Source organism: Falco biarmicus, chromosome 4 (assembly GCF_023638135.1).
Source record: "Falco biarmicus isolate bFalBia1 chromosome 4, bFalBia1.pri, whole genome shotgun sequence".
NCBI lineage: Eukaryota > Metazoa > Chordata > Aves > Falconiformes > Falconidae > Falco > Falco biarmicus.
In genome coordinates, this window is record NC_079291.1 from 85,174,496 (window position 1) to 85,197,806 (window position 23,311).

General features: G+C 42.3%; 1 protein-coding gene across 8 annotated transcripts; it reads left to right on the top strand.

The window, feature by feature from the left end:
* Window positions 1-1,662: 1,662 nt before the first annotated feature.
* Window positions 1,663-23,042, top strand: PRPSAP2 (phosphoribosyl pyrophosphate synthetase associated protein 2). Of its 8 annotated transcripts, none has more exons than XM_056335455.1 (16): window positions 1,663-2,171; window positions 3,654-3,740; window positions 3,851-3,960; window positions 5,946-5,996; window positions 6,546-9,462; window positions 9,543-9,662; window positions 10,255-10,406; window positions 11,542-11,594; window positions 11,715-11,781; window positions 12,758-12,930; window positions 13,892-14,007; window positions 17,567-17,622; window positions 19,993-20,141; window positions 20,908-20,978; window positions 21,687-21,833; window positions 22,355-23,042. In XM_056335455.1, the coding sequence occupies exons 7-16, from the start codon at window positions 10,288-10,290 to the stop codon at window positions 22,511-22,513; spliced, it is 1,110 nt and encodes a 369-aa protein (XP_056191430.1). In that variant the 5' UTR covers window positions 1,663-2,171; window positions 3,654-3,740; window positions 3,851-3,960; window positions 5,946-5,996; window positions 6,546-9,462; window positions 9,543-9,662; window positions 10,255-10,287; the 3' UTR covers window positions 22,514-23,042. The 8 variants fall into 8 exon arrangements, with proteins under 8 accessions (XP_056191430.1, XP_056191429.1, XP_056191427.1 ...); XM_056335454.1 differs by having other exon boundaries at window positions 3,654-3,714; XM_056335452.1 differs by lacking the exon at window positions 3,654-3,740 and having other exon boundaries at window positions 6,546-7,121; window positions 7,231-9,462.
* Window positions 23,043-23,311: the final 269 nt, after the last annotated feature.

Genomic DNA, 23,311 nt, shown 5'->3' on the forward strand with positions numbered 1-23,311 from the left:
GTAAAATGGCCCAAGCTACCGTCTGTCCATTCATCCTGCCAGAAATCTGCCCCAGAGCCTTACTGCTCCGATAGCTGGAAAATCTCTGACTCCCAGCCGGAATGTACAAATTTACAAGTACTTCACGGTTCTGCATGGATGACATTACTGAGTGAAAGCTATCATTTGAATGTGTTAGGGATTAATTATGGGTCTGTTGGGCCATGCAATATTAAATGAAGGTCATGATCCTACAGGCATGCATGCACTTAACCTTAAATTCATGCATAAGCCTGCTGAGAACAGGGAATGTAACAAGACCATCCATATGTCAAGCATGAGTGAGGAGAGAGATTTACCTTTTGCCACAAATTACTGCCTGTCATCAGATAAAACTGCAATGTTTGCTATGCAGCATGCAATTCTAGGGCTATTTACTTGCTCCTGGTGGTAAACTACAACATCGATTACCATGTCAAGGTTGTGCAGACCAACGTTTGCTCTTTCTGTTTTTCCTTGTCTGTTTGCAGAGCCCACGTAATTCCTTGTGACAAGAGCCTTTGAGAGTGTTGCGCCAAGGCCTTGGACTCCTGCCATGCCTCTCTCCTCACCCCAGCACCCTTGAAGGTCAGGACTTGAAGTATTGACATGGTTTGTGGTAGGAAAGCAAATAATTTTCTGGGTCATATGGACATCCAAGGTGGGTACAGGATTTCCATGAGACAACATGACTTGAATGCAGCAGAGCGTCTGGGTGATCTAAGGGATTACCACTGGAATACCAGTAGGTAATTAACTACAGAACACCATCTCCTCCCTGGCATCCTAGCCAAGCGCAGCATGCCTCCTGCACCGCAGCTCTGTTTCATCAGCTCACCCCATTCAGCTCCAGACCTGAGACCAAGCTGCTCTTTCTCTCTCCCTCAATAACCCTCCCAGAAGTTACTTCCACTCTAAGTGGCATGTTATTATGGCTGAGCGAAACAGCAATTCTGTACAAAGCTGAATGTCTCTCTGCCTGATGGGGAAGGGGCTGAGAAAGCTTTTAAACAGCCATTCCTGAGAACGCTTGCCAAAATACTTTTGGGAGAAAAAAAGAGGGAAGTAAATCTTTTATCGATGGTAATGGCCATTGCTGTATTACAGGATGCACTTGAGATATGGGTCTGCCATGCCGGGTCTGATCTCTAGCCTTTGTGCAGTGAGAAACCGTGCTGACATCAACGCAGGGTCAGGCTGCCAAGGGACTCGTTCCAAGATAAATCCCCCATTGTACTGAATTCCCTCATATTCTGACTATCTCATTATCACAGCAATAATTGTGATAGTCCCTTATTCCCAACCAGGAGGCAGGCTGTTCATTCTCTCTGATACTTGTGCATGTCATCCGCTTATCTAGAAAAGCTTGAATGAAAAAAGAAAAAAAAAAAAAAGAGGAGGAAAATATTTTCCAAAGGCATGCAAACAATCCAAAGAGGTTGAATGACTCTTTTGGCAGCTGTGCCCCCCTCTGACGCAGCTTTGCTCTCAAGGCTCTTTCAGATGCGATCGGAGGGGTGGAACAGCCTGAACCCCCCAGTATTTGCAGTCATTGGGAAAGGTGCTGAACCTGCTGCCCCGCTGGCGTGAGGCCCTCATTGGTCCCGCTGAGGGGCCGATCCAACTGCCCCGCTCATACAAACTGCGGGCAGGGATGTGCAGAGCTGTTGGGGCATGCGGGGTTCAGGCTGTGCACGGCAGAGCCTCAGCTGACAGAATAAGCAAGTTTTGATAGTCAGAGCATTTGGTATGAATTAGCAGGCTTTAATACTTTGGTATTGAGCAAGGTAGATATGGAATCACCAAAACATCTTGGGGAAGAGCTCAGAAAGACTTGGCAGGTGATTTTTGGCTAGAGGTTTTGTCACAGGATGTGTCTTCTGAGTGCAGAAACTGCGCTGGCTGGAGCTGTGGTCCAGACCTACCTTCCAAGAAAGGTGGCAAGGGACAGTGACACTTCACTAGCTGGCACAGATGAGAAGAATCACGTCATGGGGCCAGTTCGGGTGATGGATGACAGAACTTTGTATGCTGAAAAGAGAATTTGCAGAATCCAATTACAGACTGGTTGTGTCCTGTACTGATTCAATCACAGACCTAAGTGGCACTGGATCAGCGTTACACTTTTGGTCAGACTAGGGTCTAGCAGGATGGTAAGATATTCTTATACTTTTAAGCAAGTGAAAGTAACTGTGTTTTTTAATCATGCTGAGGGACAACCATGGTGTAAGTGGATCTTGCAACAGAGCTGCTTCTGTAACAAAGACAGGATCTTAGATGATGATGTATGAAGAATCTCAAGGAGTTAAAGTCCTTGGGTGAATCGCAGCACACAGTGGGTCCTCAGCCTCCGTGGATTATTGCTACGTCTGGCAGTTCTATGCTGTTTTAGCAAGCACATAAGTCAGGGATCTCAACAGGAGCTGTTGCTGCCTCGCTTTGGAGGAGAGAGCGCAGCAGGTGACTCTGGAGCTGGGAGAAGCAGCAGAGGTATCAGGGAGGAAACCAGCCAAGAAGGACGTGGCAAGCAGTAGCTCAAGAGGAGAAGATATTTTCTCCTTGGAACCTGGATGAAAGCATGGAAATAGAAACTGGGCTTAGAACATTAAAGAGGGAGGAAGGAGTGGGAGCTGAGACAGCCTTGAAAGTACCAGCAGCATGATGGTGGGTGCTAACGAATGGGAGGGAGACTGCAGCAGATGAGGAAGTTCTCATTAAGGAGAACTTAATGAGACAATAAAAGCCTTTGTGAAACCTAGTAGTTCCCCTGCCTTTCCTCTGGTGAAGCTCTCCTAGTAGGTAAAACTTTTAAGTGTCCTACTCTTGAGCTTGGGGAATCAACTTGCTAGGTAAGGTCAAGCAAAAGATAGTGCATGAAGGTCTGACAGCAGAACCTCTTCCAGATCTTGCCGAAATCAGTCAGGTAACAATATGGCAAATTAGAGGACTGATATTAGTAAAGAGCTTCTCTATGAAGGAGAGATGTTGATAATAGTGTTAGTAAGTGGTGCAGGCCAAGTGTTACCCAGGTCTCTACAGCATTTCTTGGTGTAGCAGCTGGGTGAGGGTCCCACCCAGCATGGGAGTTAACCTGCTATCACTCATCCAGGATCGGTCCTGATGGCACCAAACCGGGAAGGGAACAGGCTGCTCTTTGCTGGTTGCACTTTGCTTCTTCCCTGCACCTCACTCAGCTTCTGTTGAGCTGTACAGGGCAGAGTTGGTACCAAATCTTTCTTTATGCTCCCTAGTCTGTCTGTGTGCATGTAAAGCACTGGATCTTTTCTCGCGTGCTCCTGAACTCTGGTTTAATTTGCAAGCTTGCTGTACAGTGACCAGTGATGAACTCAGGCCCTTCCTGTGTGTTTGCTAAATGCCCGTACAGGGCATGATGCATGTGTGCTCTCTGTTCATAAAGGAACTGTCGCTTAGTGCAGTAAATGGAAAGTCAATGCTGGGACCCAGTAGGTAGAGCAGAGAGGAACAGGGCACTAACCTAGTGTTTGGCTCTAGCTGTGTAGCTGTTCAAATTCCCTAAAACGACATGACTTCGCCATCCAGTTCAACTGCTTTTGACTAATGGCAAACCATATCCGTGAACGGAAGGTGATGGATGTTAACTGGATGTTATACAGACTTTGCAGGACAGAACGGCACACAGATGCAGCAAAGCAGAGAATCTGAACAAAGCAAGAGGTGCTACTGCTGGTTCTTGTTTCAGGGTAGTGTTTGTTCAAACCCTTGCCCTCTCACCCAGCCTGAGAGGTTTGTCTGTGCAGTGACCTGTTAAATGCTGGGTATTCTAACAAGCCTCTTGTCTCTTTGTTTGAAGGCTGGTTGGAGATAACCCCGTGTTGAAGCTGATGCGGCAGATCTGTTAGTCACTGCAGACTGACCCAGAACTGAGAGCGTGGTTAGAAACAGGAAAATAAACTGAACTTGGTGAGTATTTGGTCAAAGCCTTATGACTCAGGAGGAACAGACTGTAACAGAGTAAGTCTGTGCCTATTTACTGCAGACAGCCAAGCCATGGCTAGGCAGTAATATTTGATAAAACAATAAGAGAGTGCTGTCTGCTTACCGAGCCCTTCACAAGGGTAAGACATGTTCTCTGCTCCAGGGCCTTTTTTTAAGGCACTTAGATTCCCAGACATGGGGAATGCTATTTTCCAGCTGACTCTTAAGAAATGATAAAGCTACTTTTCCTTCCCTTGATTCAGAAATGCATTTATAGCTGCTTTGAGTTCTGCCTCCCTAGCTGGATAATATCCAAGCCGTCATCTTCTAGAAATTAGACCCAGTTGTTCCCAAGACAGTAAAGCTCAATGCAGGGAAGAAGGGAGGTGGTGGCTGTTAGGCTGTGCTCATCGTGGAGGTGCCAGTATGCTCCAGAATCCCCCAGCAGGCTCAGAGGGGCTGTGTAGGGTAGAGGACACTTTTAGGATACCTCGTAGGATCAACCGTTGAGAGAGACCAGACCTATTCACACAGCTCTGTTGGATTAAATAAAAACATTTCTTTAGTGTACTATGTCTGATAATTCTCACCATCAGGTGGTTTGGTAAAAAAAAAAAAAAAAAAAAAAAAAAATCCACTTTTTTTTTTTTTAACCCCCGCTTCCCAGCCCGAAACAAACAAAAAAGCCAATCTGGCTGAGCAGTGTGATGGATGGAGCTCAGGAAACTGGAAGACAGTAACATTTGTCTTCTCTCAGGTGACAGATGCAGGCTGTTGTCCAGCCAAGCACTGGATGAGCAGTGCCCTTCACCTTGGCTGGACTAGGTGCAGGGGCTTGTTTTGTACAAGTCTGCTTGCCAGGGTTGCATCTGGATTAAGAACAAGAACCAGTATATTCACACCCAGCAAATTTTCAGAATTCCTTAGATGACCAATTGATTCATTGTAAATAAAGTAAAATCTGGGTGTTCACTCGAAGCAACTATTTCTTAAACTCCTAGCATTTGGATAGCATATTGTAAAATTAACAAATCCCTCTCCCTTGGGAGTGGAGATTTAAATTCACATTCCTCTGACCAGGAAGACAGAGGTGGGAAAGAAATTGATTTGCTCTGAGAAAACAAAGGCAGTAGCCTTATAAAAAGGATCAGAGGATAGAATCTTTTAGTTCCTAGTTCTGTGGTTTGCTTAAGCAATGTCAGGAATTTGGGGCAGCACAAATCAAATAGTCAGCAAATTTTGGGTGCCCTAGGGTATTGAAAAATGCTTCTGGGGAAGGCTGCTAATTGCATTATGGGTCAGTGCTTCACCATGTGTTGTTTCTAGCTGTTCTGCCTTAAACTGCTCTGCCATACCAGCCTGTAGTGAAATCCTGTGATGAAGACTGATGCTAAGAGAGAAATCTCTGCTAACAAAAAGTTCAAAACACCCTTTCCCTTTGTCCTAAAACCCCCAAAACAAAACAAAAAAGAACTTACTAGGGTCAATGACCCCAAATCAACTGTGGAAGCACCAGCCATAAACAGAAAAATACAGACTGAGAAGGGTAGGGGTGGTGAGGTGTTAAGAGAGGTCTGCTCTCTTACACCTAAGCGTAGTTCAGAAGAGACTCTAGGCAAGGCAGAGGATCGTTGTTGCATCTCTGTGAGGGTACAAAGAGGCTTATGGCCTCTCTGCTCACATATTTCAAACAGATGTCTTTGCTTTGTATGAGTGCTGCAAGTGGAGTGCTCTACATCTGGCAGCTGCCCCGCAGCTCCAGGTTAAAGTGCTCTCCTTCCCCATCTCTGAGTCTGTTGAAAAAGCAAAACAGGAGACAATTCATGCAGTCTTGGAAGGCATGAAGCAATAAGCAAATATTGTGAAATACGGGGAAACACTGGCCTGTGAATATCTCAAATGGAAAATGCAGCTCATAATGGCAGAAACCGCAGTTTCAAAATATGAATATAAACGTGGTCCTTTTGCAGGCAAGATTGGAGAGCAGTCCCGGCAGCTGTGGCATTTCTTCCTCTTTCACGGTATGACCAGCACAAACAGGGCTCTCTACGGGGGTGCTCAAGGCCTTGCTCCAATGCACCTTGCAGTCCGGCAATAACTAAGCTTAAATGCTTTTTGTCAGAAAAACTGCAACAGAAAGTACCCAATTTGTACCTTTACGCTAAACGTTAAAATTCTGATCCATAACATGCTGTTCATCTTGGGCATACTGAAAAGTGTAATTTAAAACAGCTTCTAGCTACCCAGGTAGTGGGAAAACATGGTGCTTGGTTTTTTATTTAGAAGGTGGTGGGCCCTGGCAAGAGCTTTGTCCTCCTGTGTCTGTGCAGGGTGACTGTAACTTCGTCAAAGCAGTGAAAGGACCCAACTTTTATCGTGGGTGCTGTCCTGCGTATAGCTGGGCTTTTAAACAGGGCAACTAAAATAAGTGTCTTGCTGCAGATGTCAAATGCATCTTCATCCAGTTTAGCCTATGTATATTGCAAGGAGGGCCCTGATATGTATCAGGGCCAAATGACGTATGCTCTTGACAACTGAGACCACTGCTTGTTTCTCTTCTTTCTTTCCAGAAAAGCTTCCTTCTCCACAAACACCGCTGGGCCCGATGGCAAAGGCGGTGCTCGGCGGGGCTGGTGAGGACCCACCGCTGTGGTGGCGGTGCCCGGAGCAGCGCGGCGCTCGGCAGTCCCTGACAGGGACGTGATGTGGGACCTCCGCTCCCCGGCACCCCGCAGACTGGTTTACTCCGTATAGACTTTGCATCGGAGCTCTCCCAACCCTGCTGGGGGGCCTTACCCACCCATCGTGCTCTTTTCTTATTTTTGGGGGGGGGAGGTGGGAAAGCTGAACTGCGGCTCTGGTACTGGGTCCCCCCAGCAGGTCGGAGGCCGGGGGAAGATGGCGGCGGCTCCCCTCAGCCGCCTCGGGGCCGGGGCGGGAAGCGGGGCGGGGGGGGGAGGGGGGGGGGGGGGGGAAGGAGAGCGTCGCGTCGCCCCCGCCCCTCGCGTGCCCGCCCTCCCTCCCGCCCTCGCCGCCATCTTGCAAGCAGACAACCGGAGGGGCTGAGCTCCGCCGCTGCCTCTGCCTCTCCCCCTCCCCTCCGGCCGGGCTGCCTTCTCCCGGGGCCGGGGGGCCGGAGCCGGCAGGTAAGGCCTTCAGAAAGGGGCACGCCCGCCCGCACAGCCCACTTCAGCCGGCTGTGTGAGGGCAGGACCATCCCCCTTCCCCAGCGCCTCTCTCCCCTTCCCCGCACAGGTTTCCGCCGCCTGAGGAACGGGCTTCGTCGCCCTCCCCTCAGGGCCCTTGTGGGAGGGGGCACTCTCCTTGGCGGCCCCTTTCCCGGGCTGCTCCGGGCTCCCCGCCGGCCGCCAGCCCTACAGGTGAAGGGGAGCGGCGTGCGCGGAGCCACGCCGGGGGCTGCGGCGTGCCCAGGCCTCTCCCCTCGCAGGAGGGAGCGGATTGTCAGGTACCTCGGGGAGCCAGGGCCGGCTTCCCCTCCCAGGGCTGTGTATCCCACCTGGAGCAGCTGAAGGACTTGTAGGGAGGTGTGGGGTGGAAGGGTCTGCCCTCTCCGTTTAGCCCAGGGGGACAGGTTAGTGTGGAGGGCCCTTCAAGGCCAGGGAAGTTCCCTGTGGAAAGATGGGTGAGAGGGTTGAGCTTCCCTCCAGCCCGTGGGCATCAATTCTTTAGTACCAGGGTTATCCTGTACAGTTATTCCTGCCTCTGTTGCTTTCTGTGTGAATGTGCTCCGTTCATGGAGGTGTAAAAGCCAGTAGGAGTAGGGCATCATGCGTACCCAGTCCAGTAATTGTCATGTTTATCATGATGTGTCTGTGTAACTGCAGCTCAAAAGAAAGCATAGGAGTTCGTGGGCTGCAGCCTGCTCCGGTGCATGTGTTCTCCCAGATTTGATGCAGGCTTGGAAGATTTATCCACCTCAAACCAGAGGATTATGGTCCCATGTACCCTTGTGGAGTCATGTCTTTGCACATCTAATAAAGTTTTTTGAGCTTGCCATCATCCCAACACCTGTTTCAAGGCTGATACATCAATATTACTCTACAAATGCCACTTCTTCCCCCGCCCCCATCTGTAGCCCGCTTGTTGCTGCTGAAGTACATCCACGAGGTAGTCATTGGCCTGTGGTTATCTGAAGAGCTATGTTCAGTGTTGCTTGTGAATATGTCAGTATCTTATTGTGGTGTAAAATGCACCCTGAACAATAATCAGGAACCGACAACTCTTGTCTTTCAGCAGATCTCTTAATTCTCCTCATTTCCCTAATCCATGGAGCAAAGACAGTAACACAGTTGGAAAAAACTGTCTCAAAAACACCATATGAATGTTTTTAGTAACATTGGAAGTTGTCTCTATGCTGCTCCCATGTAACCACACAAGCAGGGTGCTTTCAGGTGGTGTTTTGAGACCTAAATGCATTTTTAGTGCATACTCACTTCGTTGGATTTAAGATGTGTCTTTAACACCATTATGAATATTTGATGAGTGATGGCCATTAGTTAACAGCTGGGAGTTACGGAGAGTAAGTGTGCAGCAGAACAAAGGAAGAAACACTAGCCAAGGGATGGGTTTCTCCTTAAATTGTTGGGTACTTAGTTTGGGGGGGATATAGTGATATAGTTGAGCTTTAGACTGGATGCCTGTAACCATAACTGCTTTCTGGGATTTTTTTTTTTTAATTGTCTTGTCTGAAAGAAAGGGGTGAAAGGGGTAGAGTCTTGCTTTAAGTGGTATAGGGGGTGCCACCAGGTTCTAGTAGAGCTGAAACATCTAGGTGTTCAAATTCTGTTACTAACGCTCTCTTTGTGCGCGTTTTGGAAGTTTTGATGACAAGCAGGTTTTCGTACACAGCAGTTGAGTGTAGCTCAGCCTCTTCATGAAGAGATTTGTTGTTAGGACGTTCCTGACTTCGCTTTGGCTCTTAATTGAGAGTGAATCGGGTGCAGTTTCTGTGGCAAGGTCAAACTGAGCAAGAGTGTGTGTAGTTGCAAAGGTGGGCTGAAGGAGTTTCTTATATAGAGCTAGCCAGCTGTTCCTGTAAGTATGAAAACTTGTTTTCCATTTAGATGCTGTTTTGGAGTACGTAATAGTACCATCAGTTTTTTATAACAGATAACCTGTGACTATTGGATAATTATATTTCTCAGCAGGGGGATGTTTACCAGGAAAGAAGCTATTGGTTTATCTAACTTCACTTTGTTTTGAATTATGCCACTTGTATTTGATATTTTCGGTTTCACATGTAATGCTGAAATGGATGATGAAGGAGTGGGCTATTTATACAGCAGAAGTGAAGTGCAGTAGCCTAGGAATTTTTGAGTGGAGTGTTACTTTGATCTATCAGTGGCTGCTGGTCAATGTGTTGGTTTTTTTCTTTTATTTGAATAAAATGTTATAGTAGAAGAAGTCATGAAAATGTGATGTTACAAAGGATAAAAGGTGTCAAGATGGAATCCCATCAAATCCTTGGTGAGATTAGTGGTTTGTGCCTTTATTTGGAAAAAAAATTGTATATATTTCCTCTTGATATTTTTCTCCTGTTTTCACAGGAGAAATATTAGTATCAAAGAATGACAGCTACTGCTTCACCAAGTGGATGCATTGTGCAAGAGGTCATTATTTACAGCTACCAGCTTTATTGAACTCTTCTTTACATTTCATCCTTATTTGTAAGTTTATAATTTATTGCAAAGTGATGGAAAGATATGCAGCTATGGAAATAGACTCTTGTAGCCAGTTTAGCAGAGCCAGGACCCAGGAGCTCTGTTCAGCTCAATTCTACCTCTGACTGGCTTTGTGATCTTGAAAAAGTCAATAAATGTTGCTGTGTTTTGGAAAATGAACTGGACAAGTTGATGGAAAAGAGAAACAGTATTACTAGATGGTAGGCTGAGGAAAACATTTTAAAAAAGGAAAAAATGTTGAAATTCAGAGGTTGTCTAGGGTGGGGTTTGGAGACCTTGAGGGAGGCATTCTGGTGGAGGGCATGTAAAGCTTGGGGGCAGGAGAAGGAAGGCAAGGCAGGCTGGAGTCCCTTTCTTTGTGCCTTATTGTTGGGTACGCTGAGCTGGGTCAGTAAACAGTATGGCTTGTAGGTCACAACATTCTGTCTGGATATATTCATGGTACTGTTAAAGTGGTGATAGATATTAAAGGTGCTGGAAAATACAGGCTTATGAGAAACTCATCACTTTCTAAACAGAGCAGATTTGTTTTTTGTTTTTAACAATGTGGCTCTAACAGACCTTTGATCTCTTGCAGTCTTTTAGAAGCGGAAAAAACAACTTAGGTTTGATGTTTTGTGTGTCATCGACTGAAATTGGGGCCATCATGAATATAACCAAGGGTGGACTGGTGCTGTTTTCAGCTAATTCCAATTCGTCATGCATGGAACTATCGAAGAGGATTGCTGAGTAAGTAAAATCTCCTGCAGGGCAGCTTAGGATCTTGGTGTTGTTATGATGGGACTAATTTTACTAAAGACTGATTTCTCTGTTTAAGGACAGTTCCATGGGGAAACTGCCATGGTTTGCAAGAACATCTAGTGTGCTGTATTGCACAGTGTGTTTCAACAGGTCAATAACAAAGGAAATAACTTGTGTTTAAATTGTTTGATGGCAGGTTGTGATTGGCTGCAGTATTTTAGACACATGGGAAGGCTAATGTTTGGATAGCGTTAAATAGTCATGGCAGAAGTTTTTATCGTTTACTTATTCTATATAGCGGAATTTTCTTAGATGGCAAAACTGCATCCTGCTCACTGTGTATTTTAGGTGGGAACATTTGTTGAGCTTTAAATGCATGAATAGCTTCAGCAAAACTTTTATGATGTAAGTAAATTTTTACCATGCTACTGTAATGGTATTAGGATGCATAAGATAACCAGGAGTCTTGCACGTGATAGTTTCTTCCTGAGGCTTATGTACCCATGGCTAGGTGTAGATAGGAGGAGAAAGGAGAGTGCCAAGGAACTCAGGTTACGCATGGCAAGGATTTGGGCATAAGTGCACAGCATACTTGGCTGTCTCCTTTGTTTAGTGATGGGGGTCTGTTCTAGTACTAAAGTGGAATAAATACAGCAGACATTAGTCTTCCATTATTCATCTAGTAGAGCTCAAAAGTATTTCCTATTCTCTATGTTGATGTTTTTTCTATAGAGAAGAGCGATGTAGAAATGGTCTTTTAAGCATTGTGTATGTTGCCATGCATATGTACATATCTATGGCAACATATATAGAAATATGTATTAAAAAATAGAAATTGTTACATGATTTAGTATTCATTATTTTTTTTCTGCTGCCTGTTCTTCTGAGCTTGACTTGATAACGAGTTTAGCTTAGCCTGCAGTGGAGCTTCTGGAAATTGTAGCTGCTTTATTAAGAGGTTTTCACTATAATTACTGGTTTTATGGTGTGGGATTTTCTTCCCTTGGTTTTCTTGTATGAAATACAGCCTTTTCAGTAATTGTTTTGTTGTACGGGCTTTGCATTTGTTTTGCTCTTCATATTCCCATATTGACTTCTACTTTTCTTTTTTGTGCTCCTGCAGGCGCTTAGGAGTGGAGATGGGGAAGGTTCAGGTTTATCAAGAGCCAAACAGAGGTGAGCATTTAACTGGCAAACCTGGAACTTGCCTAACTGTGATGTGCATGTATTGGCTACCCTTTTCTTAAGAGTTTGAGTTTTGCTATTGCAGATATTACATATTTCTCTTCTTGGCAGAAACAAGAGTGCAGATTCAGGAGTCTGTGAGAGGAAAGGATGTATTTATCATCCAAACGGTTTCAAAGTGAGTAACTGTTTAGACACTGTGCTAGCATTTTGACATGGACTGTACATAGGAATGCTTCTGGTTTAGATTTTCTTCGCATTTTATGTATATGATGCAGTATAATAAGCTTAGATTACCTAGATAGAGGCTTCTCTGTTTTTTTTGTTGTTTTGTTGTTTTGGGGTTTTTTATATGTTCAGAATGAAGACTTCAGCATAAGCTAACTGCTCTTGTTTTAGTTTTCAGTGACTGTGTCAATGAAACTTTTTCCTGGGTCTCTGCATTCATTTGTTAAGTGCATGCTTTTGCTTATCTTACTCTCTTTAAATCCTTTCCTTTTCAGCTATCCGTCTCCAGCACCATTACAAAACTCTAAATATAGGAGGAGCATTTCCTAGGCAATGTGTCCTGTGATTCAGAAAAAAACTTTTTTTTTAATGTGAAAAGAACTTTACAAATTCTAAGTCTTTTTTTAAATGGCAACAGAAGTAGCAGGTCTCTTAGTTGATGACTAGTTCTTATCTGAAAAGATACCCTCTCAATCTTTCCATTTAGGGCAGAAAATGGATAGTAAATATTTAGCCTGCTGTTGGCTTGAATAAGAGGAATGTGTTGTAAAATGTGAAAATTTTTTTTTTTAAAAAAAGCTTATCTATATCAAAAATACATACATACTGGTTTGTGCACGGTACAAGGAGATGTTGGAGATAAATTACAGACTACTTTGTTACAGCAACACAGTATAACAAAAACTGCTGAATTGCCCAAAGTAGCCAAATGAAAAAGTGAATGAAGTGTAATTCTAGTGAAGAATTAAAATGCTGGGCCCAGGGCAATTACCATCCTGAGGTGCACAGCTGGATTCTTAGTGAAGATTGCTCAGTCACTGTAGGCTCCACTACCCAGGAGTGAAATTCCTGGAGTGGGTATAAGTACTGTGTTGAATACAGGATTTTTATGCACGAGATACAGAACTAGATGCTTCTCGTTCCAGGGATGTGAATACTACGATCATGGAACTCCTCATCATGGTGTACGCTTGTAAAACCTCCTGTGCCAAAAGCATTATTGGAGTGATTCCTTACTTCCCGTACAGCAAACAATGCAAGATGAGGAAAAGGGGCTCCATTGTCTCTAAATTACTGGCTTCAATGATGTGCAAAGCTGGTAAGAATGCAGGCTGTTATGAAATAATCAGGGCAATGGGGGCTTCCGCTGTCACCTTGCAGGTTTTGAGAGGTCTCTGCAGAGAGGTTGTTTAAAAATAACTGCCAAGTTTTTTGTGCATTTAAAACCCACATAAGAAAGGAGAATGTAATTAGAAATGTTTCCAAATTACAAGTTTGTAAAAAAAACCAAACTTGTAACAGCCATCTTCCATTGTGTCCCACTAAGCTGGCAAGATCAGTCTGCTGGACTCTGCTGCTTTGGGCCATGGTATCCATCTCTCATAATACTGTTGTCTGCCTTTGTGACACTCTCAAACAGTTGTGCCTTGTCATATCTATTCTTTTTTTAAACTATTGGGTGAATGCACTTTGTTTCCATCCTTTACATTTGAGATAACATGGGAGAATGGGATGATTCATTTTCACAGCCTTCTAGCACGTTTTCTGCTCCTTTCCTTTTGCTCCTGTCCCTGGGAAAAATGGGCAGCTACAATGGACACTGGGATCTGGTTTCTTATTTGGAGAGAAGTGTTTTGATGATTATGATTTGGGCCCATTTTTCAGGAGTTCAGAACTCTAATGCTAGCTGTGCTGGGGTCTTGCTATGTGGCATAGGACAATTTATCTTACTAGTGCTTCCATTTTGTCATATGTTGAATGGAGAAAGATCTTACCTGCCTCAGTGTGGCACTACTGAGTCAGTTATGTAGTGTTCTGAGGTTCTTTTAAAAGCAGCACTGTAGAAATCTTGAAATGTGATAATGCTGCTGTACTTGAGGCACACAGTTAATATGGTACATACATTCACTAAGTACAGTATTCTTGTTCTAATGCAGTTTAGAGATTTTGTTCTGGGCAAACTTCAGTGAAACTTTATAGAGAAATAGAGTGTATCTATTGTTCTCTCTTACTTTTCTTGACGAGCTTCTCCATATGTCTTTTAATTTCTTTTTTAAAAGGACTGACTCATCTTATTACCATGGATTTACATCAGAAGGAAATACAGGGCTTCTTCAATATTCCAGTTGATAACTTGAGAGCATCTCCATTTTTACTACAGTACATCCAAGAAGAGGTGAGGAGGGCCTGCTGTTACAGTTGCTTTTCTAAATCATTTTTTTGTCATGTCTCAAGGCTTCTGAAACAAAGTCCTCTGAAAAGACTAACTCTTCAAACAGAATTTTAAAGGGGGAATGGTCATGTTGGGGTAACTGGTTCTTTTCTTCCCCACAGGTTTAAGTTTTGCTTTTGTGAAGAACTGGCATTTTCTTATCCATGCAGTGATGCTGTTCTGTCTTCTTACATATATTCCCCTAACCAGTATTAAAAAAAAAAAAAAAAAAAAGGGATTTTCTTGCTCTTGATGTCCCCTTCCTTTCCTGTTTCCAGTTTCCTTGACATTTATAGGATGGACTGCTTGTGTAGGTGTAATTTATACTGCATTATGAAAACACTTCGAAAGTAAAGCTGTAAACTATGAGAGGGCCTATCGGTCATGCTCTGAAAGAAAGAACAGATGACTTCTTGTGTGGAAATCTACACATGCTGTTTGTTCAGCATGCCTTGACTTGAGGAGCTTAACTTCTGATGTTCCATACGTCCATTTCTCCATTTTATTTTTATAAGTACTTTGAGAAGTGCCACCGGTAGATTCATATATACAAATTGTGCAAGTGATAATTGTAGGTATAAGATGCGTATTACACTTCTGACTAATGAAAACTTGGAATAAAGCAAATGCTTTTTTCCTGGTGAGAGAAAACATTTAGCTCACACTTGAATCCAGGTTATTTATTTCTATAGAGATATTAATGTCTCAATTTAAAAACAAACAAACAGAACCAAACCCAAACCCAAAGCAACATGATTTTATTATGACAGTGTTAACATCTGTTTGGGGAATCAGTTACCATTTGAATCCATTGTTACAATTTCTTTTGGTAATAAGAGTCAAAGAGGATGATAGAAAAAAACTCCAGGCTCTGCCTTTGCCACAGTCATTCATCATGTATACCAGGAGAGAGGAGTATTGCACACTGTAAGCACTTCAGAAGTTAAAAAAAGAATAGTGGAAAACCAAGTATGCAGACACAAGCAAGTTGTGCCTTTATATGTTGCTTGAATGTATGGAGTATGGTTGTTCACAACATCATGGTCCTGGTTTAGTCTGGAAGCACATTTTGATACATGAACTCTTAATGGTTTCCAAAGAATTGTTGCAGCTTTGAGTCTGGCACTGCTGTGCAGTCTAACAAATTAACATTTGTAGAGATCTGCTGAGGTATGTGTAGAGAGGTCTTAAAAGATCCTTTCACATTTTAATTTCTTTGTTCCTCTGCTTGTCCATGAGACGACTTGCTAAAACTAGAGTTGACTGAATGTATCGATCACCTGGGATCTATATTGGCAAGTACGTACCTTCACCAGACAGGTCATATCTTTTGTTAAAAGTTTCATCCAGCGCTGCTCAGGAAGAATGTAGTGTTTATCTTAAGTTCACAGTGGCAGCAGCTTGCTGTATGTCCTGCACTGTGGATGCCAAAGCATGAAAAATGTTTCTAATAGGAGTTGTGATGGGGTATATTGAGTAGCATGAAATAGAGTCCAGCTTGATAAGAATGAAGGTCACTTAAAAGGGATTTAACTGAAAGGTAAGAGGATGAGGGCTTGTAGTTGTTCCCTGTTGGAAATTTATGCATAGGTGTAAAGAGAATTCCTTGGTGTTCTGGGATGAAGACAGGCCAATCAGTGAAATTAATGTGGTGTAAAAATAATTTGGTGTTTCTCCTTTGTATGCTTAGCTAATGTTTGATACTTAGTGACTTCTCTCTTCTATGTGTACATGTTAATCTTAGAGTGATGTAGCTCTTTGTTACAAGGAGTTGTTGATGTCTTACTGTCTTTGGATGACACTTCTAGCGTTCTGACTTCATTTTTGAAGAGCTGAGAACAAATTTGATAATTTGGCAGGGGAAAAATGAGGCAACTGTCTGAACAAGATCAAAGCGCTTATTATGTCAAGTGACAGGCCCTGCCTTGTCCATACCTTCCATCATGTTAATCTTTATAGCCTGTTGTATAACTAAGTGTTTGTAAAGGACAGAGCATGCTGAATTCCCAGTATTATAGGTGGAGTTAGTAACAGTCGGGATTATTAATGTTGCCTGACATGTCCTCAGAAAAGCTCTTGTTTTCAGTTGGTTAGGCCCATGCCCAAGTTCAGAACTTTTCCCACAATGTATTTCAGGTAGAGTACTTTTGGAAATACTCAGCCAGTGTGGTTTGTATGTTTGACGATAAGATTGTGGAAGAATTTACCTTGCTTGTGTTTGAACAAAACCCAAGTATTTCTATGCTCTGGATCTGGTATTTGACATCTGACAGCAAGGCAACGAACTGCATGTCAGGGTATCATCTTCAAAAATCTGTGAAATTACATTTGTAACAGATAATCTGCAGGTATTTAATAAAGAGTCTTCTGTCCCTTAACACTGGGATTCTGAGGATTGGATCTGCTCTGTAGGACTTTGCTTGCTATTGCAGCTGAGAGTGGCTGTGAACTATCGTTACAGTGACTGATAAAAGGACAGAGAGGTTCTCTGTACGCTCTGTGGCAGACAGGTTGTCTCAGGGCAGCACAGTGAAGAACAACACTGAGTTTGCAAGGAAGGGGGGGTAAGAGGAGATATTGGTAAGACGAGAGATTAGAGGGAGCATAGATTGCTGCTGGAAAGGAGGACTGACAGGGCAAATGGTGGAATACTTGAGAGTTTAGGGAACAAGGAAACATGAGTCTGATGTGGAAGATGTGGAATCAGTGTTTGCAGGGAAAATGGAGATGAACTTTTGAGAGAAGGAGACTAAAATGGTGGCTAAATGGAGATGAGGAGTCTGGAGTGAAAAGCCAGTGTGAGAATGGGGCAGGACAGGAGCAGCAAACTTTGGAATGGATTGTGCTTGTGAAGACTGACTGAAGGACCCATCAGACCTTGAAATGAAACTCTTGACTTCTTGGCCTTACCACTTTGCTGCTGTTGGCGTTTGCAGCAGCATCCTCTAGTGCTGGCTGGTGCGGAAGCCGCTTTGCAGCAGTGTTAGACTGTGATGGCAGGATCAGTGCAGCAAATAGGGGATTTTTATCCCTTTTGATAGTCGATATGAAGAGTCACTATGATGTGATGGATAGGCATTACTTTTTTTGGTGTACTCTGAAAATCAATAGGAAATAGATGAAATGCTGTGTTTTCAAGTGATTAAAGACTGCCATGGGTGCACACAAGACAATTTAAGTTGAACTGGAAACTTCTTTCTTTGATGGTTTCCTGTTTCTTTTAACACTTGTCAGTGTAGCCCTGATGTTCTTTTAAAGCAGTTACTTTCGTGTGATCTACAATATAACATGGTGTTTGTGAAAGGTACAGTTTTTAAGTTAATACCTGAATTTCCTAAATACCTGTTTTTACTGAGCTGTGAACTCTGATCATGTACCATGGATTCTTGAGGTTGCTTTCTTATGTTAGGTGGAATGTTCGATGCTTAAAATTCTTCTGGCAAAATAAAGTTCTCTGATTCTTACTGAGTTTAAATTTGTCTAAAGATATGAAGTAGACATTGCTATCTGTTATTTACTACAGATACCAGACTACAGGAATGCTGTAATTGTGGCCAAATCACCTGCGTCTGCAAAGAGGTGGGTAAGATCTGCTCTCTTGTGTTAGAGCAGGAAATCTCTATCATGATTTTGTTCTTAGGATCAAGTGAAGGACAGATACCTGGTAATTAGAAGATGCAGCCTTCAAATCCCTCCCAATACTGTTAGATGTGTAGTTCTAACATCATTGTTATAATAAATCTAAGGAGAGTAAAAACCAAACAAGTGAAAGGATGAGGTAGATCAATTTGGCTCTTAGGATAAAGGAGGTATTTAATCATATTATATTTCTGTGCTTTTACATTATAAATTTCCTCCTGTAAATGAAGAAAAATTGCTGGAAGTATAATGCCATTAATCCAAAGTATTTGCTTAACATGGTCGTAACTTGGAACATGGTTGATCAGACCCTAAATACAGATGGCTTACCATTTCGCGTGGTGAAACAGGATTTGATGTTGGAGATTATTTTGACTGTGAAGTCCTTGTTGGCTGAACGACTGTTATTAATCCATGAAGCTTTTTGGTTGACTGTTCCTAAACTCTTTGGGATTACACTGCTCTCAGCAGGTGGTGTAAGAGTTGGATGATGGTTTAAGAGATACTGTATTTGCTGTGGTGACAAACCAATAGTTTGTTGAAAAGTTATCTAGACTTTCCTGCCAAGGAATCAGGGTACTCTTTGTAAGAAAGGTTTTTGTTGATTTTATATAACAAATCAGAGATACTTTAATTTGTAGAAGTATAGTGAGGGGAACAGTCTTTGTCATCTTTGTTTTCCAGCAGTACTTTTAATGTGATTTCTTTTCTTTTGACCAGTTATTTTACATTTGCTTGTCTTTGATGGTTTCTTTTACTTGGTGTCCGTATTGCCTCTTGGGTGTAGGCTGGCATTTGTTGAGGCATTTTCATACTCGTCAAGTAATTGTGCATGCCAGCAAATAGTCTACACATAACCTTTGATCAGACAGATAGGTTGCACACGTAACTGATTTGTGTAGGAGAGGATCCCAGAGCTGTATTGTTAGCTTCTTCATGTGTACATGTGAGCATTTAAGAGCAGTATTTGAGGAGGTATTTTGTATTTGGAAAAGGGTGATTGAATGTTTCAGCCTAATCAAGGAAAACACTTTTCAGATGAATGCCTACTTGTGAAAGAGAACCTATGCTTGCTGAAGTTCAGAATGTTTCTGTAGTTTCTGAGCTTACTGGAAAATGAATAAATCATTTTACAACATTTGAACTTTACTCAGTTTAATGCTGCATTTTAAAGTAATTATTATAGTTTCGTTGATAGGATTATGACTTCTAAGTTATAACTTACTGTTTTGAATCATAGTTTATCTGTAATTAACTACTTGGAAAAAATATCCTAACTGTATGATAACCACAGGGCAGAAGATTCTTCATGTTTAATTAACTGAGCATCATGATGGGCAAATTATTCTCTGGACTTCGAGTTGTTTGGATAGTGAAACAGGGCTTAAGTGTAAAGGAGGTGATTTAGGCCACAGGTCTTAAATGCTGATATTAGAATGGAGTGACTCACTGTAGACATAATAGAGGCTGGCTGGCTGGCTGGCTTAGGCTGGATACCAAAATCTTTGGTGTGCAAGGTAAGGTAGGATGAATCTGCTAATTTTTACTTGCTGCTTCCAGTATTTGGGATACAAGCTCTATCTGTGCAATTCCTATTTTCCTGACTCTACTTTCCCTACTTCCCCAGATAACCTTACACTTTTTTACATAGATTTCTAATTTTAGTTGAAGAAATACAACATGGTGAAGGAACTTCTTGTAAGCTTGTAAAAATCCAGGCTGTTTAACTTTGAAGTGTGGTTTGTCAAGTGTGGCAAAATGATCGTCTGGATTCTCTTTTCTGTAGGATTTCTAAGGTTATGTCTCAGAAGTTCAGGGATACTGTCCTTAGTGCCCGTCTTGCTTAAAAATAAATAGGTGGGCACTTGTTTCTGTTTTCATGTGAATATTTTTTTCCTATTAAATGTAGACAATCCAGGCATCTAGGCTATTCTTGGCTACTGTTAGATGAGACCTGCTAAAGTGTGGGTGAAATCTCAAGAATGCTGAAGGCTAGGAAATGTTTTTCTGACTGGGCAAAACAGAAGGGAGTAATCAGAATTATGTGACTTGCAGCATTTATCCTTTTGCTTCAAGGCCAGTATGGGTCCTTTCAAGGTTATTCTGACTCTCACAAGCCTGGTGAAAACAAGATACTAAGGGGCAGGTGGGTTCTTCTGTGTGTGTTCCTAAAATTTTAGGATCATTCCATTTTTCCTCTGAAACATGAGAAATAAAATGGAAATAGGTTAGGACTGCATGTATGTGAATTATTTTAAATGTAACGTATTTCTGGTTTTGTGGTTTTCTTTTTTAACCCTTTCCCTACAGGGCACAGTCATTTGCTGAGCGCTTACGGTTGGGAATTGCTGTGATTCATGGGGAAGCTCAAGATGCAGAGTCTGACATGGTGGATGGTCGGCACTCACCACCTACGGCCAAAAACGTAGCTGCTATTCATCCCAGTTTGGAGATACCCAGTAAGTAAGTTTGTGTGTGAAAGTTTTCACCTGTTGTATTTTGTGGGTTTGGGGAATGGGACTGGCAGTGATGGACCATCAAAAATGAGTGGTTCTTTAGGGGGAAAAGAAGATTATTTTTTTCTTAATAGGGAGAAAAAAAGATTCCTTTTTGATGCTTTATCCTTGGTTTTAGTGCTAGGCTGTATGTGAGTTCTGTGCCCTGGGCAGGAGGCGCTGTGTCATTACAGGCAGTCAGAAAAGCCCTTGGCAGAGGGTCCCACTTTTTTGCCATTTACTTTTCCTGTTGGAATTTTTCTGGGACACAGAGCTAATAAGCTGAACTGAAACTGTTTTTGCGTGTGGCTGTAGCTGTATAGTGTCGTGGACCTTGACAGAGTAACTTTGCTGAACGTGGATCTATAGCTGTGCATGTAAAACTTCATTGCATAAACCTTAGCATGGATCTCAGTAGGGTCTGCAGACTGGTTGTATCTGCAAGCTGCTATATTCTCTGAACTAAAATTAAAAATTAATTGAATTGGTTGAAGAATGTGGGTATAAATGAATGTAGTTAATACTTTGGCTAAGCCTAAATCATTTATGTATTAAAATCCTGCTGATTTTTCCCAGTAATGCTGTGATGATTGAAATAGTTGTTGCTTCTTTTCTGTCTGTAACAGTGATGACCAACACAAAGTGTATGTTTCCATGCTTGAAGTAAATTGTATAAACTCTCTCTTTATTTCTCTTTTTTACCCCTCTAAAAAAATTTGCCATGAATCAGTGCTGATTCCCAAGGAAAAACCACCCATCACAGTTGTGGGAGATGTAGGAGGAAGAATAGCTATCATTGTGGTAAGTAAGATGCTGTCACTTCTGATAAATTATATTAAAATGTTAAAGTTGCAGGAATCAAGTAGGTACTCTGCTGTATCAGCAGCTAAACTTTTGTTGATGGTGAACTTTTGATACTGCGCTTTTTGTACCGTGAGGCAGTATTCTGCAGTCACTGAAGCTGACTGTGTGAACTATGAAGTGATCCGTGCTGAAAACCAGCATTTGGGCCTTGTTGCTATGAATAGACCAGATGAAATTCTGTTCAAGTGCTTGCCTGAAGGTGAGAAGTTTCAGGTGGTGCTTACACATCAGATTAGGGGGAAATTACCATGTTTCTATTCTGTGAATTTAGAAATGCCAGTGAAGTAGAGATGATGCAGTTATACTGTTTCTCCAAAGCAGAGTGTAATCTCTGGGCTTGTCACAGAAAAGGGCAATTTTCTGTGAGTCTGGTTTTTGAATGAGTGTTGGTTATTTTGGCTTTTCCCTCTTCCCCTCATGGAGCAATCCTTTGGCCCCTTGATGTTGCAGTAGTTTAGGACACTCTTGTGCTTTTTCGCCCTCACCATCTAGCTCAGGTCTCAAGAACAGCATGAATAAAAATGTCTGTTTTGCATCGGCTGTAAACCATTACACTTGAAGAAGATGTGATATCGGTCTGGGTGTGCTGTGCTGATCTGTCTGAAGACGTGGTGAATCTTCACTAACTCAATCTTACTTTGACAGGATGACATTATAGACGACGTTGACAGCTTTCTTGCTGCAGCTGAGACCCTCAAGGAGAGGGGGGCTTACAAGATCTTTGTAATGGCCACGCATGGCCTGTTATCTTCAGATGCTCCCAGGCTGATAGAGGAATCTGCAATTGATGAAGTAAGCACGGATTCTGAGTTTCTGGTCCAATGATTCAGTGTTTTTTAAGCAAGCAGTTTTCTCCTGACTTGATTATTAAAATGTACTGGTATTAAGAATTTAGCTGGGAGATTCCTGGGTTCAGGCTTTTTTACCAAGGAATTGCATGTTAAGAGTATTAGCATCTCCGTGTCCTTAAACTATAGCGATGGGAAACCAGGGAAGTAGTGAGCTGACAGATGCCAGGATTAGCAGACTTTTCTCTTCAGTGCAGGGGATATTTTTCATACCTTCCTTTGGGCCTGCGCGGCAGAATGAATGGAAGGAAGGGACAGTGCCATTAGTATCCATGGATATGTGCTATCCTATAGCAACACATGGTTCTTCCTAAGATTTTGACCCTGACAGTAATGTAAAATCTTGTTCTTTTACCAGCAAGGGTGGCTTCACAGGATCTGGTGCGTGTACATGCCCTTTTGCAGTTCTAATATGGGGAGGAGGAAAACATAACAGAACTTTCCAATCATTTTTTCTTTCTGTAGGTGGTTGTTACAAACACAATTCCACACGAAATACAAAAACTCCAGTGCCCTAAAATCAAGACGGTGGATATCAGCATGATCCTCTCAGAAGCCATTCGCAGGATCCATAATGGGGAGTCCATGTCGTACCTTTTCAGAAATATAGGACTGGATGATTAATGCTTCTTTAGTCTAAAGAAACGTCCCGGGCCAAACTGGAAGCGAACAGATAATGAGCTGTGAAGCATCATGCTTACCTTAATATTTCTATTGAGCCACTTTTTATTTTCTCTTGGTTTAAGTATCAAGGTAGAACAGTTTTTAAGAGCTTTTTTTTTTTCTTTGCAGGTGGTTATTTTTTTGGGGTGGGTGGGTGGGGAATAAACATTTTACAAAAACTGTTCTAGTTGCTTTTAGGTTAGTTGCACTATATACATGATGGAAAAAATCCACAAAACACTTGAGGCAAGAATTTGGCTTCTAAATTAAGCATTCATTTTCCAAAGCTGCTTGCTACAAGTGCTTTAAAAGATAATAAAATGAAGTGACTGTATAATATTTGCATTTTAAAAGCCAAAAAGGTTGTACTGTTGTATGCAGTTCAGTGATTTTGTAGGAGTGCTTTTATAGAAAAGCATATGAAATATGCACCTGTATTTATTTTCTGCGACAAAGAATAAAGACTTGTTTTGTGTGAGCTTTCTAAAAATCTTCATGTACTGGTCACTTGTCTTATAAAGTGTGTCCCCTTAAAAATGATTTGCAGGTATGAAAGAATTTGAGGTGAATTGATTCTTTTATGCTAATGTGTTACTTTGGAGTACGAACAGGTTTCAGGCTTCTTGGCAGTAAGGAGAGTAATGTGTGTTTTGCTTGTTGTTACAGTGAAATGCCTGCAGAGGAGGTGTAGAGGCTGCTTTTCCCTAAAACTGATACTCGTGGCCATTTTTCAACCTGTCTGCTGCTGAACAGTCTTGT